At 33.8% G+C, this 21,269-nt stretch overlaps 1 protein-coding gene across 1 annotated transcript in view; it reads right to left on the reverse strand.

The window, feature by feature from the left end:
• DSG1 (desmoglein 1) overlaps positions 1-17,695 on the reverse strand; it is a 35,854-nt gene extending 18,159 nt beyond the window's left edge. Inside the window, exons 1-6 of the mRNA XM_031946485.1 lie at positions 17,474-17,695; positions 5,707-5,742; positions 5,327-5,458; positions 3,249-3,404; positions 2,417-2,561; positions 182-348 (exon numbers count right to left, since the gene is read on the reverse strand). Coding sequence (XP_031802345.1) covers positions 182-348; positions 2,417-2,561; positions 3,249-3,404; positions 5,327-5,458; positions 5,707-5,742; positions 17,474-17,521 — 684 coding nt within the window. The 5' untranslated portion in view covers positions 17,522-17,695. The remainder of the gene's footprint in view (positions 1-181; positions 349-2,416; positions 2,562-3,248; positions 3,405-5,326; positions 5,459-5,706; positions 5,743-17,473) is intronic.
• Positions 17,696-21,269: the final 3,574 nt, after the last annotated feature.

The raw sequence follows: 21,269 nt of genomic DNA on the forward strand, positions 1-21,269 counted from the left end.
ATTATTTCTGAGACTGGTAGATTAAAATATGGATAATTTTCAGCCCCAACCTTCAGATTTGGGGTTCTTTTTCCTAAGATACATCAGTGAGTACTGCAGATTGTACCTTTACCTCCATTAATGCTTTCTCAGAAACACAGCAACAGCCACAACAACAAAACTACAGCAACAACAATTTTACCTCTCGGTCCAGAAAAGGATTCATGGTTCTCAGTTCTCCAGAATATCTGTTCAAAATAAACATTGGGGCATCTGAAGGCTCCTGACTGATGATCTTGAAGGCAATTTTTGAATTCAGATTATTTGGTTCATCAGCATCAGTAGCATTTAGCACCATTACCAGAGTATCTAGAAATTAAGAGAAGTTGATTGTTATAAAGTTTAAACTTCTACTGTGTTACATCAAAAAATTTACTTTTCAAATAAGCAATTTCTTTACCATTCACATACCAGGTATTATTAGCATAATGTAGACAATGTTTTTAAAATTCTGGCTAGATGTTTATGATCTAGACAGCTAGGTGGCAAAGTGGATAGAGTCCTGGACTTGGAATGAGGAAGACACGTTCAAATCTACCTTCAGATGTTTGTTAGCTTGTATGGCTAGGGCAAGTCATCTAACCTCTATTTGCCTCAATTTTCTCATCTGTAAATATAGCACCTATTTCTTAGAGCTCTTGAGAACTAAATGAGATAATATTTGTAAAGTTCTTTGCAGATTGTAAAATGCATATAAATGCTAATCACTATTATTATGATTATTAGCTAATAGTTTCTGACCTTTTCTTAGCAGCAATCCTTCCCTTTACCCCTTTCTTTATTGCACCTGAGATCTATTTAGTTTTTATGACTTTGAAATAAAAGAAAGATGTTAATATTTTTCTTCAGTTTCTGTAACATTCTTTTTTGCCTTTTATAAAGGTGGAAAGATTATATTGGGGATATTGAAGAGAGCATCGTAAAATTTATATTGCCTATTACAATCCTAAACCATGATTGTCATCCAGGCATTTCAAATGTGTCCAATTCTTTGTGATCTGATTTAGGGTTTTTTTGGCAAAGAAAATTTTTCATTTTCTCCTCCAATTCATTTTGCAGATGAGGAAATTGCTAACAGGTTAAGTGATTTGTGCAGGATTACATAACTAATAAGTATCTGAAGCTAGATTGAATTTAGAAAGATGAATCTTTCTGACTCCAGACCCTATCTACTGCACAATCAAGCTTCCTGAGTGATAGGTTACATAATAATTTGGAGATAAAATTGGGATCTTGAATGTTATGCTTACAGAGCATAAATGAGCTAGAAAGACTTAAGAATATGGAACTATGTATATTGTCTGAGAACCAGCTTAGTTAGGTTCAGATTAGTTAATTGGAAGAAAGCTGATCACCAGGTGCTTTTAGCTAAAGAAATTTATGAAGAACATCTCTACAGGTGGGACAGAGTTGTGATTTGGATAGTAGAAGGTATATGTACTTGGTAAGGCCTTGGATTTTTTGAAGTACTGAAGTCGGTACTTTTATTCATTTTATTTATTTATTTAATATTTATTAAACATGGCTTTTGTGCCAAATCTTGTTTTAAATGCTAGAAATACAAAGAAAAGGAAGAGACAATTTTTGCTTTCAAGAAGCTCACAGTCTAATGGCGGAAACAACATGAAAACAATTATGTAAAAACAAGATATGTTCAGAATAAATTGGAAATTGTTGTTCATCCTTGTTTTCAAAGAACAGTGTTATAATTAACAAAGGAAGTCACTAGGGTTGAGGGGGATCTGAAAAAAGTTTCTTGAATTAGGTTGAATTTTAACTGAGAAGTAAGGAATTTAGGAAGCCAGAAAGTATAGATGAGGAAGGAGAGAATTCCAGCCAGCATAACTGCTCAAATTGAAAGATTAAGTTAGTGTGTGTGGAATAACAAAGGAGAACAGTTTCACTGAATCAAGGTTACATGGAGGAAAAGAAGGTTTAAGAAAACCAGAAATGTAGGAAGGGGCCAGGTTATATAAGTCTTTAATAGCCAAACAGAAGGTTTTATATTTTATCTTGGGAGTAATAAGGAACTAATGGAAACAATTGAATAGAGAGCTGACATGGTCAGACCTTTGCTTTAGGAAGACCATTGATGGCTGAGTGAAAGATGGAATGGAATGAGGAGAGACTTGAGGTGGGGAGACTTACCAGAAATGCAGTAGATCAGGAGAGAGATAAGGAGGCCCTTCACAAGGGCCATGGCAGTATCAAAGAAGGAGGGGGTCCTCAATTAAGTGGGTAAGCTACTTTAAACATCAAAGGATTGTTCCATTGAAGAGGGAATTGCAGAGGCAGATTGAGGTTAAATAGAAAATAATTCTTTCTTAACAGGATAGGACTTGCTATTTCCAGAAATAATAAAGTGGAAATTACTTACTTGCATAACTATTTTCTTCTATACTTCCCACAAATTCAGTCATTGAAAATACTGGTGGATTATCATTTATATCCAAAACTCTGACCCTGAGCTCTAGAGGCCTTTCCAGATCTTGACCATTTACATTCAGAGCACGACAGTAGATCTAGGAGAACAGAAAGACACAAGTCATAGTGAACTTGACAAGATTTTCCAAATAGTAGTAGAAACCAGAGGAAAAGGCTCCGATGCTCTCTTTCCTTCCCTCCTCCCCAACCCTCTCTTTAAGGGAACCAATATCTTTATCTGTATTTAAAAACAAAGGGGCAAAGTCCTCTTTCCCTTCCTTCTCATCTTTCCCTTCAAGACTTTTAACTAAGAATGTAGTCATATTTTTCTTAATGTTTAGGGTAAAGAAAATCAGTCAAGTTTATTTGTTTAGAAGATATCCATTTGCTTACAGTATGATTATGACTATGTAACACCTTTGAGCCTCATTGTTTTCATCTGTAAAATGGACATAATAATACCTCACAGGGTTGTTGTGAGGATCAAATGAAATTATTTCTATAAACCTAAAACACTTTTTGTATAATGTGAGCTATTGTTTCTTAGTGGCTGTTTTGATAAGGAAGGAAACCAAATTCTACTTTAAAATAATCTCTCCCAATTCCCTTTGGGCTTCACATAGAATACTTCCTGAATAAATTATCCAGGTAAGTAAGAAAAGTAACAGAAAATTGACAATAAATATTAATTGACTGATTAAAGCTGCTACTTTCTCAGTCTGAGCTTAATATTTTCCATAAATAATGGAGAGTTGGTTTCACATTCAAATCAATAAAGTACTCACAATGAAAAATGGGGTGACTTCTCTATCAACTATTGCTGTTATATTAATTTCACCCGTTTTGGGATTAACAATGAAGACTCCATAAGGGGGCTGATCAATTCCCACTCCAGAAATGCGATATGTAACTTGTTGGTTCTTGGCACAGTCTGAGTGAATCTATAGTTAAGAGAGATAAAAAACAATAACAATTCCATCTTTAATATCACAGTGCTTTCTTGAAAAATTTTGAATATGATTTCCTTCTAGTCACTTAGCAAAAAATTGTAAATGATTAGAGCTACAGAGACCGCTAGACATTACAGTGGATGGAACCACTGGACCAGGAATCATAAAGACTTTTCTTTATGAGTTTAATCCTTCCACAGGCACTTACTAGTTATGTAATCCTGGGCTAGTCATTTAACCCAGTTTGTCTCAGTTTCTTATTTGTAAAGACGAGCTGGAGAAGAAAATGAAAAAAGCATTCCAGTATGTTTGCCAAAACCTACCTTCTCCAGGGGGTTACAATGAATCAGACAACTGAAATGACTGAAAAACAATAAAAACTATTGTCTCCCAGACTATCATGACAGTAAATATTGCAGTAATGACCAATGTTGCAATAAAAAAAGCATGAGGTAAATCATTACTCAAACAAATAGATCAACACACCCTTATAGCCCTTAAGTATGGGCCATTCTTCCTAGTGTTCTGTCCTGACTCATATTCACAGAGGCAATTTTCTATAGATCTTAAAATGGTCAATTCCAACCAGGTCTTGTGAGATTTTTAGTTTTTGAAAATGGAAAGAGGCTAAACTTATAGCTTATCCCATCCCCTACTCCTAGGGAACAATAACAGGTTGAACAAAAGACAAGATATATTGAGACTAGAGATAAAAAAAAATCAGAGTACTGATTATTTAAAGGGGAAAATGACAATGAGAGAAGTGACAGGAAAGAAGGAATAGAGGGAATAGTATAGTAATGACAACAAAGCCAAAAAGCTGCTTAAATTAATTTGCAGCACATTTTAACACAGAGTCATAATTTAAATGTCTTTCAAATAGATGGAACATTAATATTAACAATTTCAGTAGTTGGGCTTATATCCCAAAGAGATCATAAAGAAGGGAAAGGGATCTGTATGTGCACAAATGTTTGTGGCAGCCTTCTTTGTAGTGGCCAGAAACTGGAAACTGAGTGGATGCCCATCAATTGGAGAATGGCTGAATAAATTGTGGTATATGAATATTGTGGAATATTATTGTTCTGTAAGAAATGACCAGCTGGATGATTTCAGAAAGGCCTGGAGAGACTTACACGAACTGATGCTGAGTGAAATGAGTAGGGCCAGGAGATCATTATATACTTCAACAACAATACTATATGATGACCAATTCTGATGGACCTGGCCATCCTCAGCAAAGAGATGAACCAAATCAGTTCCAATGGAACAGTAATGAACTGAACCAGCTATGCACAGTAAAAGAACTCTGGGAGATGACTAAAAACCACATTGAATTCCCAATCCCTTTATTTTTGCCCACCTGCATTTTTGATTTCCTTTACAGGCTAATTGTACAATATTTCAGAGTCCGATTCTTTTTGTATAGCAAAATAACGGTTTGGTCATGTATACTTATTGTGTATCTAATTTATATTTTAATATATTTAACATCTACTGGTCATTCTGCCATCTGGGGGAGTGGGGGGGAAGGAGGGGAAAAATTGGAAGAAGAGGTTTGGCAATTGTCAATGCAGTAAAGTTACCCATACACATAACCTGTAAATAAAAGGCTATTAAAATAAAAAAAAGGATATAGAAATATATATTAAAAAAACAATTTCAGTGCTAATATTATTTGATAAAAGCACAATTCTTTCTATATGAAAGGATTTTTCACACCTTCAACTGAATTTTTAAAAGCTATCATATCTTCCAGTGGATGATCTGAATGATTACATATCACTTCTATCTATTTCTTTCATAGCAGTGAATTAGGATCTGAAATCCTTAAAGGGTTCTCACTTCACTAATTTCAAGATTGGTCAACTCAAATTCCAAGTATTCATTCTCTTACCATAACTGACACTTACTTTAGCGATTGGATTTCTCTTTGAGTTATCTTCACCTTCTCGACAAGCTGCTGCAAACTTGATCCATTCTCTCTTTTGTCTTCTGATGGAATGCCATTTTATGGTTCCATTTTTGCTGTTATAGTCTCTTACCTTGGATAAAAGAATTATAGATTCTAAAATTCTGTCTTCATGCACTAATTTTTATTCACAATATACATTTCATTAAGCATTGGAGTATTAACTTTAACATAAAAAAATGCCAAATCGACTTACTTTCACTTTTGTTGCCCTTACTCAAATGATTAAATAAATCTGACTTTCATATAAATTAGCATGTATATGAATTTGAAAAATTTGTTTTCTATTTTGCTCCAATTTTGGAAAAAATTATATTTTACCTGAACTCGAAATTCACTGTTGATCTCTACCACCACCTAGAAACCAGAGAAAATAAATACATTAAATATTTTTTAAATTAACTAGTTTTAGGATACTTATCTTTGTCTTCAATTGTCTTTACATGTAACCCTTTCCTTCTTTTCATCCTTGTATTTCTGTTCTCTTCCCTCCTAACCCTTTTGCCAAATATTGTCCTACTAAAATAGAAGTAGATGCTGTTGTGTTCTGGTGTTACAAATAAACAGAAATATTGGCCAATACAAATTATGTTCTTTTTGAATTCAACAACTGAGGTCATTTTTTCTAAATGTTGTGCCACTTGGGAAACTGGTCCCTTTGAAGCTGCTAAGTTATGTTTACTGATAATGTATAATAAAATATTATGTAATGTATAAAATGGTAATAATATATAGTAAAATATTATAAAAAATATAAAATAGTAATAATATTATAATAAAAACATTATATAATGAATAAAAATTCCTTGCTATAGTTCAGGACTTTGTGGGGAAACAACTTAGTTATAACTAGTTAGAAGATTGATTTTCAAGTTTATTCTAATAATAGTAAAAATAACCATATTCTGGAGCTATAAAGGGATATTCATCAGGCCAGGAGGCCATTTATAAATGCATTCAGGAAATTCAATGCAAGTAACATTTATTAAATGCCTTTGTTCTACCTCACAGTGTCTTGCAAATAGAAGATGCTTAATAAATGTCTGTGGTATTAAACTGAATTTCTTGGTACTACTAGATATGTTGGGAATGCAAAAATGAATAACAGTATACAATCTATGCCTTCAAGGAATTTACATGTTACTGGTGTGAGACAGTGAGAAGTGAGTGGGGCAAGGCAGATATGTACAATAAAAGAGTCTAATGAAGGCAAAAGAGAGCCAAAGAAGAACTGTTTCATAAAATTTGAGGAGGGATCCTTAGTTTCAGATGACAAGAAAAATTTATATTTTGAAAATTAGAGATATATTTTTAGCTGAATTTTTCAAATTTTAATAGTTTCCTTTAGTCTATTTCTTGTATACATTCTTTTTACTAAGTATAGTGATCTTTACTAAATAGGTTCTTGGAAATAGGAAAAAGCAGACATTATAATTGCATTACAAACCAGAAAGGAAAGATAATTAAATAAATACAGAAAACTGTTGCCCTGGTTGGAGCAAAAAAAGCATTTTCCCTTCTCTAAAAACATTTCCTTTCTCCCAGATCTCCTCAGCTGTTTTCAAGCCTATCAGTTGAGTGCTGCATCAGAATGCATTGATCTCTATATCGGCATAATCAACTTCTCTAATAGCAATTTTTTTTGTCAAGAATCCATATGAAATGCTGAGCTTAGTTTTGAAGTCCACTTGGGATGTAATGAACATAAATATAGTTTAAGAGATGACGTGTTTTCTGATCAGAAATTGTTTGACCTATGGTACAAATGAATAATTTTTACCATTCAAGATTGACTCTTGTTCAAGACAATTAGGTCACTTCCTATTTCTGAGAGAGAAACAGACTGACATTATCTCCTGATAGATTCTTTCTTCTCTAGAATAGATCTTGGACTTGAGCAAATTGTTCCTTGAAGCTCTACAGAATCCTCAGATCACTAAGATACCATTGGAATAGCACATGTAATACTGAAGGAGTCTACAAGCAAGAATGTGTTTATCAATGTGCCAGAGTTAAGATCTGTAGTCTATCACACTTTAGAATCTTTGTTTCTTCTTTAGTATAAACAGACGGAAACACATTTTCTTTTTTTTAAATTATGAAATCAAAAGGTAAAAAAAAAAACAAGCTGGAATTGACATAATAGTTTTTTTTCCAGAGTTCAAATAGAATATAATTTAACTCCCCAACATTCTTATTAGGTAGGGAGGGTGTAGTTCTCCATGTCCTTTTATAGGCAAGGGAAAGAGATGTAAAATAGAACAAGAAATGTATTCAGTGTTGTACCTAGCTAGGAAATGGTGGAGATGGAATTATATCCTGGACTTCCTAATGCCTGATCATTCTAGCTTTGGATAGCATCTCCTTAAGAACCATTGTTTCCTGTGGCCTCTGTTTCCTTGGCTCAATTCTCCTTTACCTTACCTATGGGGGTGGAACTGTACATTGATTGTTTGGGAAACATCTCTTCATAATAACAGAACTGTATATCCACTTTTTATCTATAGTGAACCTTTCTTTCTTTCTTAGTGAAGTGGGTAGAAGGTATTTCTTTTGGATGACTATGCTGGATGACTCATTAACCATCTCAGGTCTTTGAATCTGTGTCATATTTTTCCCATGAAAGGGTCATGAGATTAGACACAGAGCTCAGTATCTACACCCTTGTGTTAGGGTGTCAGTATTGATCAACAACTGAATAATTGTTATCTCTGCTTCTATCTTACTGTGTAGGCATAGGCTCATAGTCATGTGTTTAAAGTTATACTATAGACTTACTATAGTCTTTCATTTGTATGATGTATTTGTTGATAATCTACACTTAATGTTTGGTCACATGGATTTTTCCTACAATTTTTTATGCATAGCAAATTTGTATTTATTCTATAAGTTGTATGGAGTTACTGGAAAGGACACCACTTGGAATCAAGAGACACTCAAGATTGAATTCCATCTACAACTCTTACTAAACTTATAACCATGGGCAGGTCACTTAAACTATTTGAGTCTTAATTTCTCTCCTGTAAAATGGAAATATAGTACCTATAGTGCTTTTGCCACATGATTATTCTGAGGACAAAATTAAATAATGCAGGAAAATTGTTTTGTAAGCTTTAATGTGCTATATCATCGATTATTATATATTGGAGAAAGTTTTCAAGCCCATATCTAATGATGTTTTACTTAAATGAATATAATCAAAAGAATTTGAGGAAAGAAGGCTGAATTTATTTTATAATTTATAATGTATCCAATTTATTTTTATTATAAAAGACAACATAAGAATTATGTATAGGAATGTCATAAAATGTAGTATAATATATTATTAATATAATATATACATATATTTTACATATGTATAAAATATACTATAATATAACTTATTAGTCCCATTTAAATTTCCAAAGTTGAACCTCTAAGCCCTTCCTACACAGAAGTAGTATGACTGTATGAATTCTGAATCTCAAATCTTATACATTTACATTTGCCCATTCTGTTTAGATTAAAAAAGCCTTTTTACACCATAACTAAGAAGATAAAATTTAGAAAAAATTAACTATCTAGCTAACAGGCAGTAGGAGACAATGGATAGAGGGTTGACCTCACAGTCAGAAAGACCTGAGATTGAGTCCTGAAACATCCTAGTTGCATGACCATAGTTGAATGATTTACTCTCAGTGCCTCAAGGCAACTTTGTGAGACTATAAATTAGAGAGGAGTTGCCTATCGTCATTAGTGACAGAGTTTCTACACTAGCAAATTTCCACATTGAAGAAGTTATAGGTTTGTACCATCTTTCTGCCCCAGCCTTCAACAAAAGACAACCTCCTCTCCAAAGTGTCTTCTTGTGCAATGCCAAATATCACACATTCTTTGCTTATTTAAATGTATTACTATCTCTTTTGAGTTAAGAACCAGTTTCTCCATATCATTGTCATTATTCCTTGGTTGGAAACACACAAAAAAAGATGATACTTTCCATCCTGAAAGATAAACTGTCACAGTGCCAGAATTACATTAAAAATTAATTTTTGAATCATTAGAGTGAGCTTTAACCTTTAACATTTTCATTCTATGCTGAGTGATGCTATGGATAAGGTACTGGTTCTGTAGTCAGGAAGAGCTGAACTGAAATTTGATCTTAGATACTTCCTATTTATGTGATATTGGGCAAATTACTTAATCTCTATTTGTTTTCAGGATGGCTTTGAGACTCAAATGAGATAATACTTGCAAAGAATTTAGCACAGAACTTGACACATAGTAAGCTTTTAATAAATGCTTATTTCTTTTATTTCTTCCTTCCATTCATCCATTCATTTGTTTTCTTTCACATGTCATTTCCATTAACAAAAATTTGGGAATCTCATGAATTCACAATTAGGATTTGAAAGCAATGTGTTGTAACATGGGTTCAAGTCCTGACTATAGAAGCAAGTGGCTATTTGATCTCATTTACTGTCTCTGCAAGTTTTCTCAATTTGTATAATGCGGCAATTGAATAAGATAATATCTAAGATACCTTGCATAGCCTTAATATTATATTCAATGCAATTGTGGTTGTCCTGAATTCCCCTCTACATTACTTCTCAATGCAGAAAGAGACTCCTTCCTAAAGCATTTCTTTTTTCTCTGTCTTTAGTAGCAAAATTCCTTCAGAGATCAATTATATTCACAAGGAAATTTTACAGGGGTGATGTAGAAGAGGGAATATCATCAAATAATGGAGACTTTCTTCCATCTATGGACTTGTAAAAACAGAATGGTGCTAGGCAGCAAACTCTACCCTGAGTTTAGATTTGTACTTAAGCTCTATCTATGAAATTAGCTGTTTTACCTTGAAAAGTCACTTAATTTTTGTACATCTCAATTTCCTCAATGGCAAAGCAAGATGACAATATTTTTACTACCTTCCTTGAAAGATTTTTTTCTTGGGAAAGTACATGGAAAATGTATATTACTATTATGCTGATTTCATTTTTTTCATCCCTTAAACATTTTCCTTAATTGGGTGATTTCTAGTTTGTTAAATGAAGAGGGGACAACTTTGAACAAAATCATAAAAATCCTAATTAATGATCTGCAATTATTTGGAACTATGCTCAAAAAGTTATCAAACTGTGCATATCCTTTGATCCAGCAGTGTTATTACTGGGCTTATATCACAAAGAAATCTTAAAGAAGGGAAAGGGACACACATGTGCAAAAATGTTTGTGGTAGCCCTTTTTGTAGTGGCTAGAAACTAGAAGTTGAATGGATGCCCATTAATTGGAGAATGGCTGAATAAATTGTGGTACATGAATGTTATGGAATATTATTTTTCTGTAAGAAATGACCAACAGAATTATTTCAGAGAGGCCTGGAGAGACTTATATGAACTGATGCTGAGTGAAATGAGCAGAATAAGGAGATCATTGTACACTTCAACAACAATACTATATGGGGATCAATTCTGGGGACATAGCTCTCTTCAACAATGAGCTGATTCAGACCAATTCCAATTGTTCAGTAATGAAGAGAATCAGCTACACCCAGAGAAAGAACTATGGGAAATGAGTTCAGACCACAACATAGCATTTTGACTCTTTCTGTTGTTATTTGCTTGCATTTTTGTTTTCCTTCTCACGTTTTTGAATTTCTTTCTAGATACAATTTTTCTTGAGCAGCAAGATAACTGTATAAATATGTATGCACATATATTGGATTTAACATATACTTTAACATATTTAATACCTGCTATCTAGTGGAGGGGGTGAAGGGAAGGAGGGGAAAAGTTGGAACAGAAGATTTTGCAGGGGTCAATGTTGAAAAATTACCCATGCATATGTTTTGTAAATAAAAAGCTATAATAATAAAATTTTAAAAATGATCTGCAATTTTGTTATGGGATCTCTGCTGATTAATTAATAAGCATATATATGTCTTTTATACACAGTTGCTCTAAATGTAGAGGTGACTCTAATGAAATTATGTTGCATCATTTTAGTGGATATTATCCAAATGTTAAACTGAATTAAAGCTTGTGCAAAATATAATCTGTCACTAATAAATAAAATCTTTCTTTTGACTGCAGACATCCCTAAGTTTTACAAAGTTGATTTTTGTGTCAGCATATTGAGTTTCTGCTATTGCATTGACTAACCCACAACGTCCAAAGGCACTTTTCTCATTTGACATAATTAAATTCCTGAGGAGAAATTTGTATGCTTAGGGATTCCTTCAGTAGTACTGGGAGCAATTTGGCTAAAAAGTTTCTCCAGAGAGTAGAATGTTGACTCTCTCCAATTTACTTCCTGTTTGCAAATTGGTGACTAAATTGAACACTAGATCATGCTTCCCTGAAAGGATGGTCATGATAATAGTAGAATGGACAGTGACATTTAAGGGATATAGCTTATGTGTAAGATGGAGTAAGTTAAAGCTTATATAACAGTTCATCTGGCTAAGCTTGAACTGGTAGGTGGCCTAAGGATTACACAGGCACTAAAAATATGAATCTTTGTCTCCTAGGTAAACAATGGATATGCATTTATTGAACACCTACTATATGTCAGGAACTGTGGTGGGTGCTGGGGATATAGCTGGCAATTACTCAACAAGGTGGGCAGTGGTTAGATTGTTAGGAACTGAATTCAAATGCTCTCTTATACACTTACTACTTGGTCAAGTCATTTAGCCATTTTTCAGCTTTAGCTTCCTCATCTGTAAATTGGGTTTGATTACTAAAGCACTTACTTTACAAGGCTATATGAGGAGTAAATGAGATAACACATGTAAAACACTTTGCAAATCTTAATAGCTATTGTTATTATTGTTATAAAGACATTAATAAAACAATATCTACCCTCAAGGAGCTTATAATCTATCAGGAGAGACAAAATGTGTCTGTCTATATACATACACACATACATACATACATGTATATATGTGCATGTGGATTGTTCAATTATTTCAATTCTGTCTGATTTTTTATGACCCCATTTGGGCTTTTTTGGGCAAAGTTACTGAAATAGTTTGCCATTTTCCTCTCCAGTGTGTGATATATGTGTATGTGTGTTGTATATATGTGTATATATATATATATATATATATATATATATATACAAACACAAAAATACATATATATATATTTGAATGCATATCTGAATATATATACATATAACCACACATATATAAATATACACATATATACACATGCTATATATGTAGTTGGGCAGATATTTTAAATTTTTACTCTGTTGCTCCATAAACTTTAATGTCTCCCTCTGTCCCTGGAATCAAATATAAACTTTGGCCTTAATCCCCTAAAAACACCATCCAAATAGAGAGAGAACTATGAAGATTAAGAATACATGCTATGTTCACTTTTTTCTTCTGTTTTTTTTTCTCTAGTGGTTTTCCCTTGTTGTTCTGAATTTTCTCTCCCGACATGATTCATAAGGAAATATATTAAAAAATAAATGTATAATGTATAGCCAAAAAAATGTTGTGTTTACATGCAACTGGGGAAAATAAAAATTAAAAAAAAATTTGTCCTTCAAAGGCCTACACAACCTTGCCCCATTCTACCTTTCCAGGATTATTGTAGATTATTCCCCTTCACATCCTTCATGTGACTGCTGAATTGACCTTGTTATTTCTCATACACAGCATTCACTTTTTCCCTTCTCCACGTCTTTGCATAGGTAGCATAGATTATTCTCCATTCCTGCAAAGACCATCCTCCGTTCCTGGAAGGCTTACCATCCTTACATCTTCCTCTTACAATCTTTCAGAGCTCAGTTTAGGTACCATTTCCTGCATAAAACTTTTCCTTACTTTTTTTTCCCTCCCCCAAATTCCACCCCTCCCCTCAATTGTTAGTACTTGTGTCCCTGAAATTACTTTATATTTTCTGTATTTGTATGTGTACATGTTGTCTCCTCCAATAGACTATTAGCTCTCTGAATGTAGGTATTAATTTATTGTATCTTTTTATGCCCCATACCTAACACAATGCCGGATCTATGGTGGGTGGTACTTAGCGAATGCTCTCCCTGAATCAGTATTTTAAATTAGAAATAGAGCCACAAGCATGAAGTAAGGGTCCCTTTAATGTTTCCATCTCTAAATCCGTGAACCTATATATGATGTTGTGATCCTTTTGTTTCTCAGCTGTTCTGGTCTACTCTCAATGGTCAGTTCTCGTTTTCCTTGTTTGAGTAAGTTTGATTCTTGATTATTCAGATATGAAAACCAACAAATATTCCAGAAAACGTAAACCTCATAGCTTGAGTTGTTTAAAAAAAGTTAATTCCTTTTTATAACTTGAATTTAGAAATGAAAAAAAAAAGGCATTAAACAGATAAGCCGTGATCAGAGTAGAGTACAATTTTTCAGGTGGTCAGCTGTCATCTAAAGTTTAAACAGGAACTAAACTGATCAACAATCCTCACTTTCTATAGGTTAGCACACTTGACATACAGGAAAAAAGGTTTTTCTTTTCTTTTTTTTCCCTAGAGTTAAAAATATTTCTTTTTCATTAGGTTGAAAGAGTTTGCTTTTGTACAGTCAGACATTGGATTCTGTCCTGATTTGGATTGGTGCATTGCAGATGGAAACTTGCAAGTAATTAAAAAGAAATCATTAGGTCGGCAGAAATTCAACCTGTTCTTTTGGGCTACTCCCACATGTACTACACCACACCCTTCTCCACCTTCACATTCATCCACAGAAAGTTTTAATACTCTCCATACAAGAATACAAACTTCTCAGTCAACAGGAGGTGAGCTGGACCAAGTAACAAATTCTCACAGAAAAAAAAAATTCAAATGAAAGCTAGGTAGATTAGGTATTTAAACTCCTAATTGATCATTTTCTTTGGTTTTAATTTCTCCGGTCCTTGAAATGTAGCTTACTGGCATAGCTAGCTTTGTATCCTGACAAGTATGCACTTAATAAATGTTTGTTACTAGAATTTCTTTGATAAGTTTTTCTTGCCTCTTGTGAATTTTTCTCTACCTCTACAACCAGTTGCTCCTGGCTCTCATCTATAATAGATTTCCTATCTCTCTCCTCCACCACTAAGAAGTCCTTTACTTACTATTTCTAACATGCTTAGTTAAAATATATATGTATACAAAATATATCTGTAAATACATATATATGATATAATGAATGAAGTTGACAATGATCTCATTGTGATCTCACAATGTCTTTAAACTGTTCAAAGAAAGGTTAAGGAAAATAATTTTCTTCCAGATTAAGACACCAAGGGCAAATATTAAATAACTTTTCTAAAATAAAATACTTAGGAAAATGCAAGATGGGACTGTGAAGAAAAAAAAGTAATTGTTACCAAGTAGAACATGGCAATAAACTCTATGAGGGTAGGGACTAAGCCTTATCTAAACATTGCATATCTCTGAGCACCTGTCATAGTTTTCTAGATGCAACCTGTTAATTGATGTTTGTTAGGTTGAACATACATAGAAGAAAAAAGCTGGTCAGATTCATTTAGATGTACCAGACTCTGAAAACCTCTTTCCATAGAAGAACAATGCAGAGAACAATTCATTCTGGGAACAGATTTTTTTGGAAAGGAGCGAGGAATTGAAGGGTTACTAAATTAACAGAGAGATTTATTATGTAGAGTAGAAACTTTATTATATAAGGTAGAAATATTATATAATCAATTAGAAAAATCACATAAAAATAAATTACTAAAGGAATTACAAAATTTATTAATTGAAAACAAATGTTCCCAACAACCCTGAAAGGGAGGTGCTATTATTAACCCATTTTACATTTGAGAAAACTAAGGCAAACAGAAGTAGCCTAAAGTCACAGAGTTAATAAAGTATCTGAGTTCAGATTTGAATTTAGATCTTCCTGATGACAAGCCTAGTGCTCTATCTACTGCAATACTAGCTACCTCAATGCCATCATAATTTGAGGGATGTTGAGAGATTGAGGGATTTCCCGTCATTTCCCCCATTAACAAATCCAAAAATTCTAGGAAAGTATTGTTTAGCCAAGTGCCCATTTAAAGTAGCCACACTACCACCTCATGAAGTTCATTTATATTTAATTTAATGCAAGTTGCAGTGCAGTTTAACCCATCAGCTCTATTTTAGCTAACCACCATTCATTGAATCAAAGACCTAAGTTGTTATTAAATAGAACCAACATTCCAGACCTAAGTTAAGCAAGTAGAAACAAATATGAACCAAAACACTGTCTCCTGCCAATTTCAAGGATAATGTAGCTGGCATCTGCCTTTTGGGATTACTTTAACTTTTGTGTGAAAAAGGGAATCAATGTTTCTGTGGCATTTTGCAAAATATCAAATAAATGAATATAATACTATGTACTTTATGGAGAAAATTTCCAAGAAGTTACTCTTTGTAAAGGATGAACAATGTTTGTTTTTTAGAGTGGAATTTACATGGTGTGAAATACATTAAAAAATAAAACTTTACATGAAAATTTTGTTTTCCTGTAACTTTGAATAACTGTTCCTTTTTCACAACGTTTGAAAATAAAAAAAACCCTGATTTTTTAACTAAATTGGAGTGTTTAGAATACATGATTACTGAGATCCCTTCCAATTGTCCAGTTCCATGATTCTGCATTTTAGACCATATCCTAATATACGTAAATTTTTTCAACATTTTGGTCCTAAGTAATATTCTGACTATTGAATACAACTTTTCATTTCAAGCAAGGGGAACACAAGATCATAAATCTACAGCTGCAAGAGACCTCAGAGCCTCTAATTCCACCTCTTTATTTTATGAAGGAGACTGAAGCCCAGGAAAGTTCAGACTTGCATCAGGGCTCACAGAGATTGGAAGTAGGATATTATAATAATCAGTCACATTTTTAGACAGCTTTTAAGTTTTTAAAGTGCTTTCCTCACAACTACTCTGTGAAGCAGGCAGTGCTGGTATTATTATTATTATTATTATTATTGTATTATACTAGTATTACTATTATTATTCCTGTTTTGCAGATAGGCAAACACATTATGTTTTTCCCAAAGCCACAGCAACAAAAGGATTTGAGAGAGCAAGGTTTTGAATCAAAGTCTCCTGACCCCAAATCCCATGCCTTTCCACTATGCTAAACTGACTCTCCACTGGTGAGAAAAGCCACAGTAATAATTACACGATAACCCTTTAATTATAACAGTTCTTTCACATTCCTCATCACTTATAAATCTTCTATACTGTCATTTTTATTGAAACCATCCAAATATAACAAAATCACTTTTCCCACCCTGGAGACATTTGGGCTTTTAAGAAAACCTATGAAAGCCTGCTCTGATTAGACTGAGTTTCCAGGAAGATAATTAGAATCATGGGATGTACAACTGGAAGAGGTCTTAGAGTTTATCTTTAGTAGCTTCTTCATTTTATAGATGTGAGTAGTTACATTCTACAGAATGAATTCATCCTGTTTTATTTCCTTGATTAAAATTTTATAGGGAATCATCCTCAGGTTGTAGTGGGAGAGAGGGGAAGGAAAGAGAAAGAGAAGAGAGAAAGCATAAGAGACGTGTACACATAGAGAGGATAGAGAGAGAGAGAGAGGGAGGGAGGGAGGGAGGCAGAGAGAGAGAGAGAAAGAAAGAGAGAAAAAGAGAGAAGGAGAGAGAGACAGAGACAGAGAGAGAGAGAGAGAGAGAGAGAGAGAGAGAGAGAGAGAGAGAGAGAGAGAGGGAGAGAGAGAGACAGAGAGAGAGAGAGAGAGAGAGAGAGAGAGAGAGAGAGAGAGACAGAGAATGTCAGTGCTTTGATAATTGAAAAAGTTTGAAGACACCAGTATTCCAAATGATAAAATTCAATGTTAGGCAGTGCAAAGAATTTTCAAAATCCAACATGTCTTTGGTATGTTATTATCCCGAGGTGTAAAAATGCACAACTGAGTGAGGTATCAGAACAATCTTAAAGAAAAAAACTTAATTTGCAAATGTGACTTATAAAAGTCATCCTAGTTATTAATATGAACTGTTAGTTCAGAGTATAGCATTAAGTACTCTCTTCCAAAATTGATCTCACTAGCTATGCGGACAATTTTATTGAGTTAAAAAATGGCTCTACTTACCCCTAAAATAAACAGAACGGCAGCGGTTCTGTACAGGAACCAGTCCATTGCTTCTGATTGCTCCTACATCCAAGGCTTGGGGAGTTACGTTTTTGACTTCTGTTTCTTTTTTCTTCCCACCCCCCTCTTCTGGTGCCTAATTAAAAAAAAAAAAGATCTTAGTAGATGTTCTTACATGCAGGCTTTGAGATGTTTCTGCCTTCTTGTGAAGGAAGGACTGAAGGTACGTATAACCCAGTCAGTATCCCCACCCCAAAATCTTGGGCTGGTCTCAATGAAATACCTGACAAGATCATTATTGCTCCCAGGTAAAAGCTATGGGACACACCCTTCTAGTTTGGAAGCAGTTCTCTGTGGGGCACAGAAGTTTCCCTCCTTCTCTGGAGGTTGTCAAGTTAAATTATTTAAAGTTATTAAAAATCTAGAAAAAGATAAAAATGGACAAGTTCTATATCATTGTGCTGGGTAATAGAAGGGCCTTTATCTCCTTACTTGATGAAAAAGAAAATGCTGTCTATATGTAGGTTATGGGTGAGGTGCATATTTGGGTGACTATGCATAATCAAGGCTTCAGATCACATGGAGAAATTATCAAATTTGACTCAACCAAACTTGGAGAAAGTTTAAGCTGGAAGAGTCATATACTTGTTAAGCTAATGGTTAAGTAACTTGAAAGTTTTATTAAAGTTGAGAGATCATATTGTTATTTATATGGAGAAAAAATGGGTTGATGATTTGACTTACAACGTTTTCTCTGTGATTCCTCTTGGTGGAAATATGTGTGTCCCTAAGTGCCCTCCTTAAGCCCAGTTCTCTCTGTAGACAGCTTGTCTTCCCCTCCTCCAAATCAATTTCTTATTTTTCTTAATATATTCCTGTCCTTTCTCCACACACTTTCATACATAAGCAGAACTAAAAGTTGTCTTTACTAGAATTTTTTTAATAGAGATAATAAGAAAAAGTTGAATGAACAGTAAAGATTGACCAGGGCCAGTAAAGACTGACCAGTAGAAACAAGAGAAAATGTGGTTTAGGTCAGCCAGGTTAAAAATAGTTGATAAACTCACCACCGGCTTGAGCCAAGACTATGTAGAGTCAGCCAATTATAACAAAGGCAATACACTGGAGACCTGGCCACCCACATGTGAACACAGGAAATAGAATACCTGGGTTTGTGAGAAGAAGTAATAGCTCTTGTGGGGCAATATTTGATTACAAGTTTAAAATCATTCTCAGACTGTCCTTTCTTCCCCAAGAATTGGTTTGAAGGAGGCAAATAGAAGGGGGGCTTGGCACCCTGTGAGTGCTGGATAAAAACACATTAATTGATCATAATTAGGAAGTGAGCAAGAGATGGTACAAGGTAATATAGTGGGTTTTTGCTGTTTGGAAGATGTCTTTCCTCCATGTGTACACAAGAAAAAAATAACCATTTAACTTTATAGGAGCATAAATGGAAATCTAGTTATTCATTGTGGATCTCTGCAAACTGAAAAGTATGAAACTGCTTCTGTTTTGACAGGTCTTAGCAAGACATCAGCAAGGTATGAACAATTGGTTGCCCTGTTTACAAATAAAAATAATAAACTGTGGTATTCAGGCCATATTTGTCGTCAGTGAAGTAAAATAGATAGAACACTTCATGATATATTCACAATAACTAGTAGTAGAATTGGATGACCTAAAAATGGCTGAGAGATTCAAGAGGAAATGGCCTATCCATTTTACTAGTAAAGTGTGAATGATTTATACCACTGGACCTTGAGGTGGATTACAAACATATAATCTTGTCGCTCTTTCCCCAGAGATAGTCCAAGTGTCTTCTCTGGTATTTCCCAAAACATACTCTGGGTTGCATTCTAATTGAGAACTTAGCCCCAACAAGGGGATCTCAGCTCATCTCTAAATGGCAGATACTCAGACACTACCCAGCAGAGGAAGTGTGGGAGAACTCCATAGTTTAGAGCCCAATAGCTGCTTCCTTGAAAAGTTACCTGGGAAACAATGATGATATAGTGGAGAAAGTGTGAGAGCAAGAAGTTATTTCTCATCACTTTCCTCTAACCTTTCCATATTTGTGTCATTTCTTATCCCACTATGACTTGTACAAATCTATCTGCCTTATTGACTTTTGGCTTACCCCAGGCTTACCCCAGTTCTTAAGCTTATGATGTCTAAGATATATATATATATATATATATATATATATATATATATATATATATGTATGTGTGTACATATATACATATATTCTCCTTTTCTTTTTTTCATTTATATCTTAGTAATAGACTAACTTTTCCACTCCCTTCTATACCATTCTGCCCCTCTCCTTTTTCTCACCCCCTCTTACCCAATCCCATGACACCCACAATTAATCTTGTCTCCTTGACTGCTCATGCTACTACTAGATGCAATGACAATCATCATGTCTAATATCTCCAGTGACATGAAGGCCTTGCCATCTATCTGCCCTGACTCTGTCCTCTGGACCTTTGACCATGTCAACTGATGTTATTTATATATTCTACAAAACACTGTAGTTTGCCATCTTTCCCATTGCAGTACCTTAGCATTACTTGTACTTTACATTGTTAAATGTTGAGTATAAGTAATTATATCATGAAATCTGGCAAATGGTACAAATTAGGCTTTGATTTATTGTTTTGTTGATTCTCTACATTTAAGAAAGTGATGAAAATATTAATAATTCAGATTAATTTAAAAGTATGTCATGTGTTTTTGGAGAGCTGATTGTTAAAACTTTTACAGTATACTCCTATCTAGATCCATTATCATTTCTCAAAAATAATGCCAACTTTAAAGTAATTTCTTTGCATCCAGAATTTCTCTATAAAACTGATGGAGAATACCACATTAATCAGGATTCTCCTGTAATATCTTGATACCCTCCTATTTCTCAGGAATAATAGTCTTATAATTATCAATTTTCTATGGTTTTCAATCCTTTCACCAACAGAATATTGTAGATACCAACTTTAAAATGAACTATTAACCTTAACATATTTATTATAAGCATTATTGCTAATTATTTACTATTAAGATTGGTCCTGTAGCTGTTAAAACAGCTAGATTTGAATAAAGGTTCAGGAATCTTACACATATTTCTCCTATTAACCTGTTATGGTGCTGCCCTTCTCTAGGGGCTTCAGATTTACTATTTAGTTAAATAGTAGTGCAAGATTGATTGTATAAGGGAAAAAACCCTTCTTCCTCAATCAAAAAAACTTGGATTTATCACCTCTGTGACCTTGGACAATTTATTTAACTTCTCTAGGCTTCAATTTCCCTACCTTTAAAATAAGTTGTTTGACTGTCATGTTATCATGATATTAAAAGCTCCTTCCTATTCTATAGACTATGACATATATACATATATATAATATACACATGTAACATATATACACAAACATGTGTTTTATATTTAATATGGATACAATCCACACAAATGTCATTTAATAATCATATAATATTTCATCTTATTAACATGTCATGGTAGGTCTATCCATTTGCCTATTATAGAACATACTTCTTTAGTAATAAAATAATAGTAATTGTAAAGAATTAATGGACACTAAAAAAGCATCACTATATCCTACAAAAATTAGCTTGTGCCAAGAACCTAGCAAGTCATGACCTGATAGCTTCAATCATACATCAGAAGCATTCTGTCTTTCATGGACTGATGGACAACAAATCCCTAAGCTACAATTATGAAGATGTTTCAAAAATACTGAAGAATTGTACTAGAAACAGACAATTTTCATGGCTCAAATTC

The sequence above is a fragment of the Sarcophilus harrisii genome, chromosome 1 (assembly GCF_902635505.1).
Source record: "Sarcophilus harrisii chromosome 1, mSarHar1.11, whole genome shotgun sequence".
Classification (NCBI taxonomy): domain Eukaryota; kingdom Metazoa; phylum Chordata; class Mammalia; order Dasyuromorphia; family Dasyuridae; genus Sarcophilus; species Sarcophilus harrisii.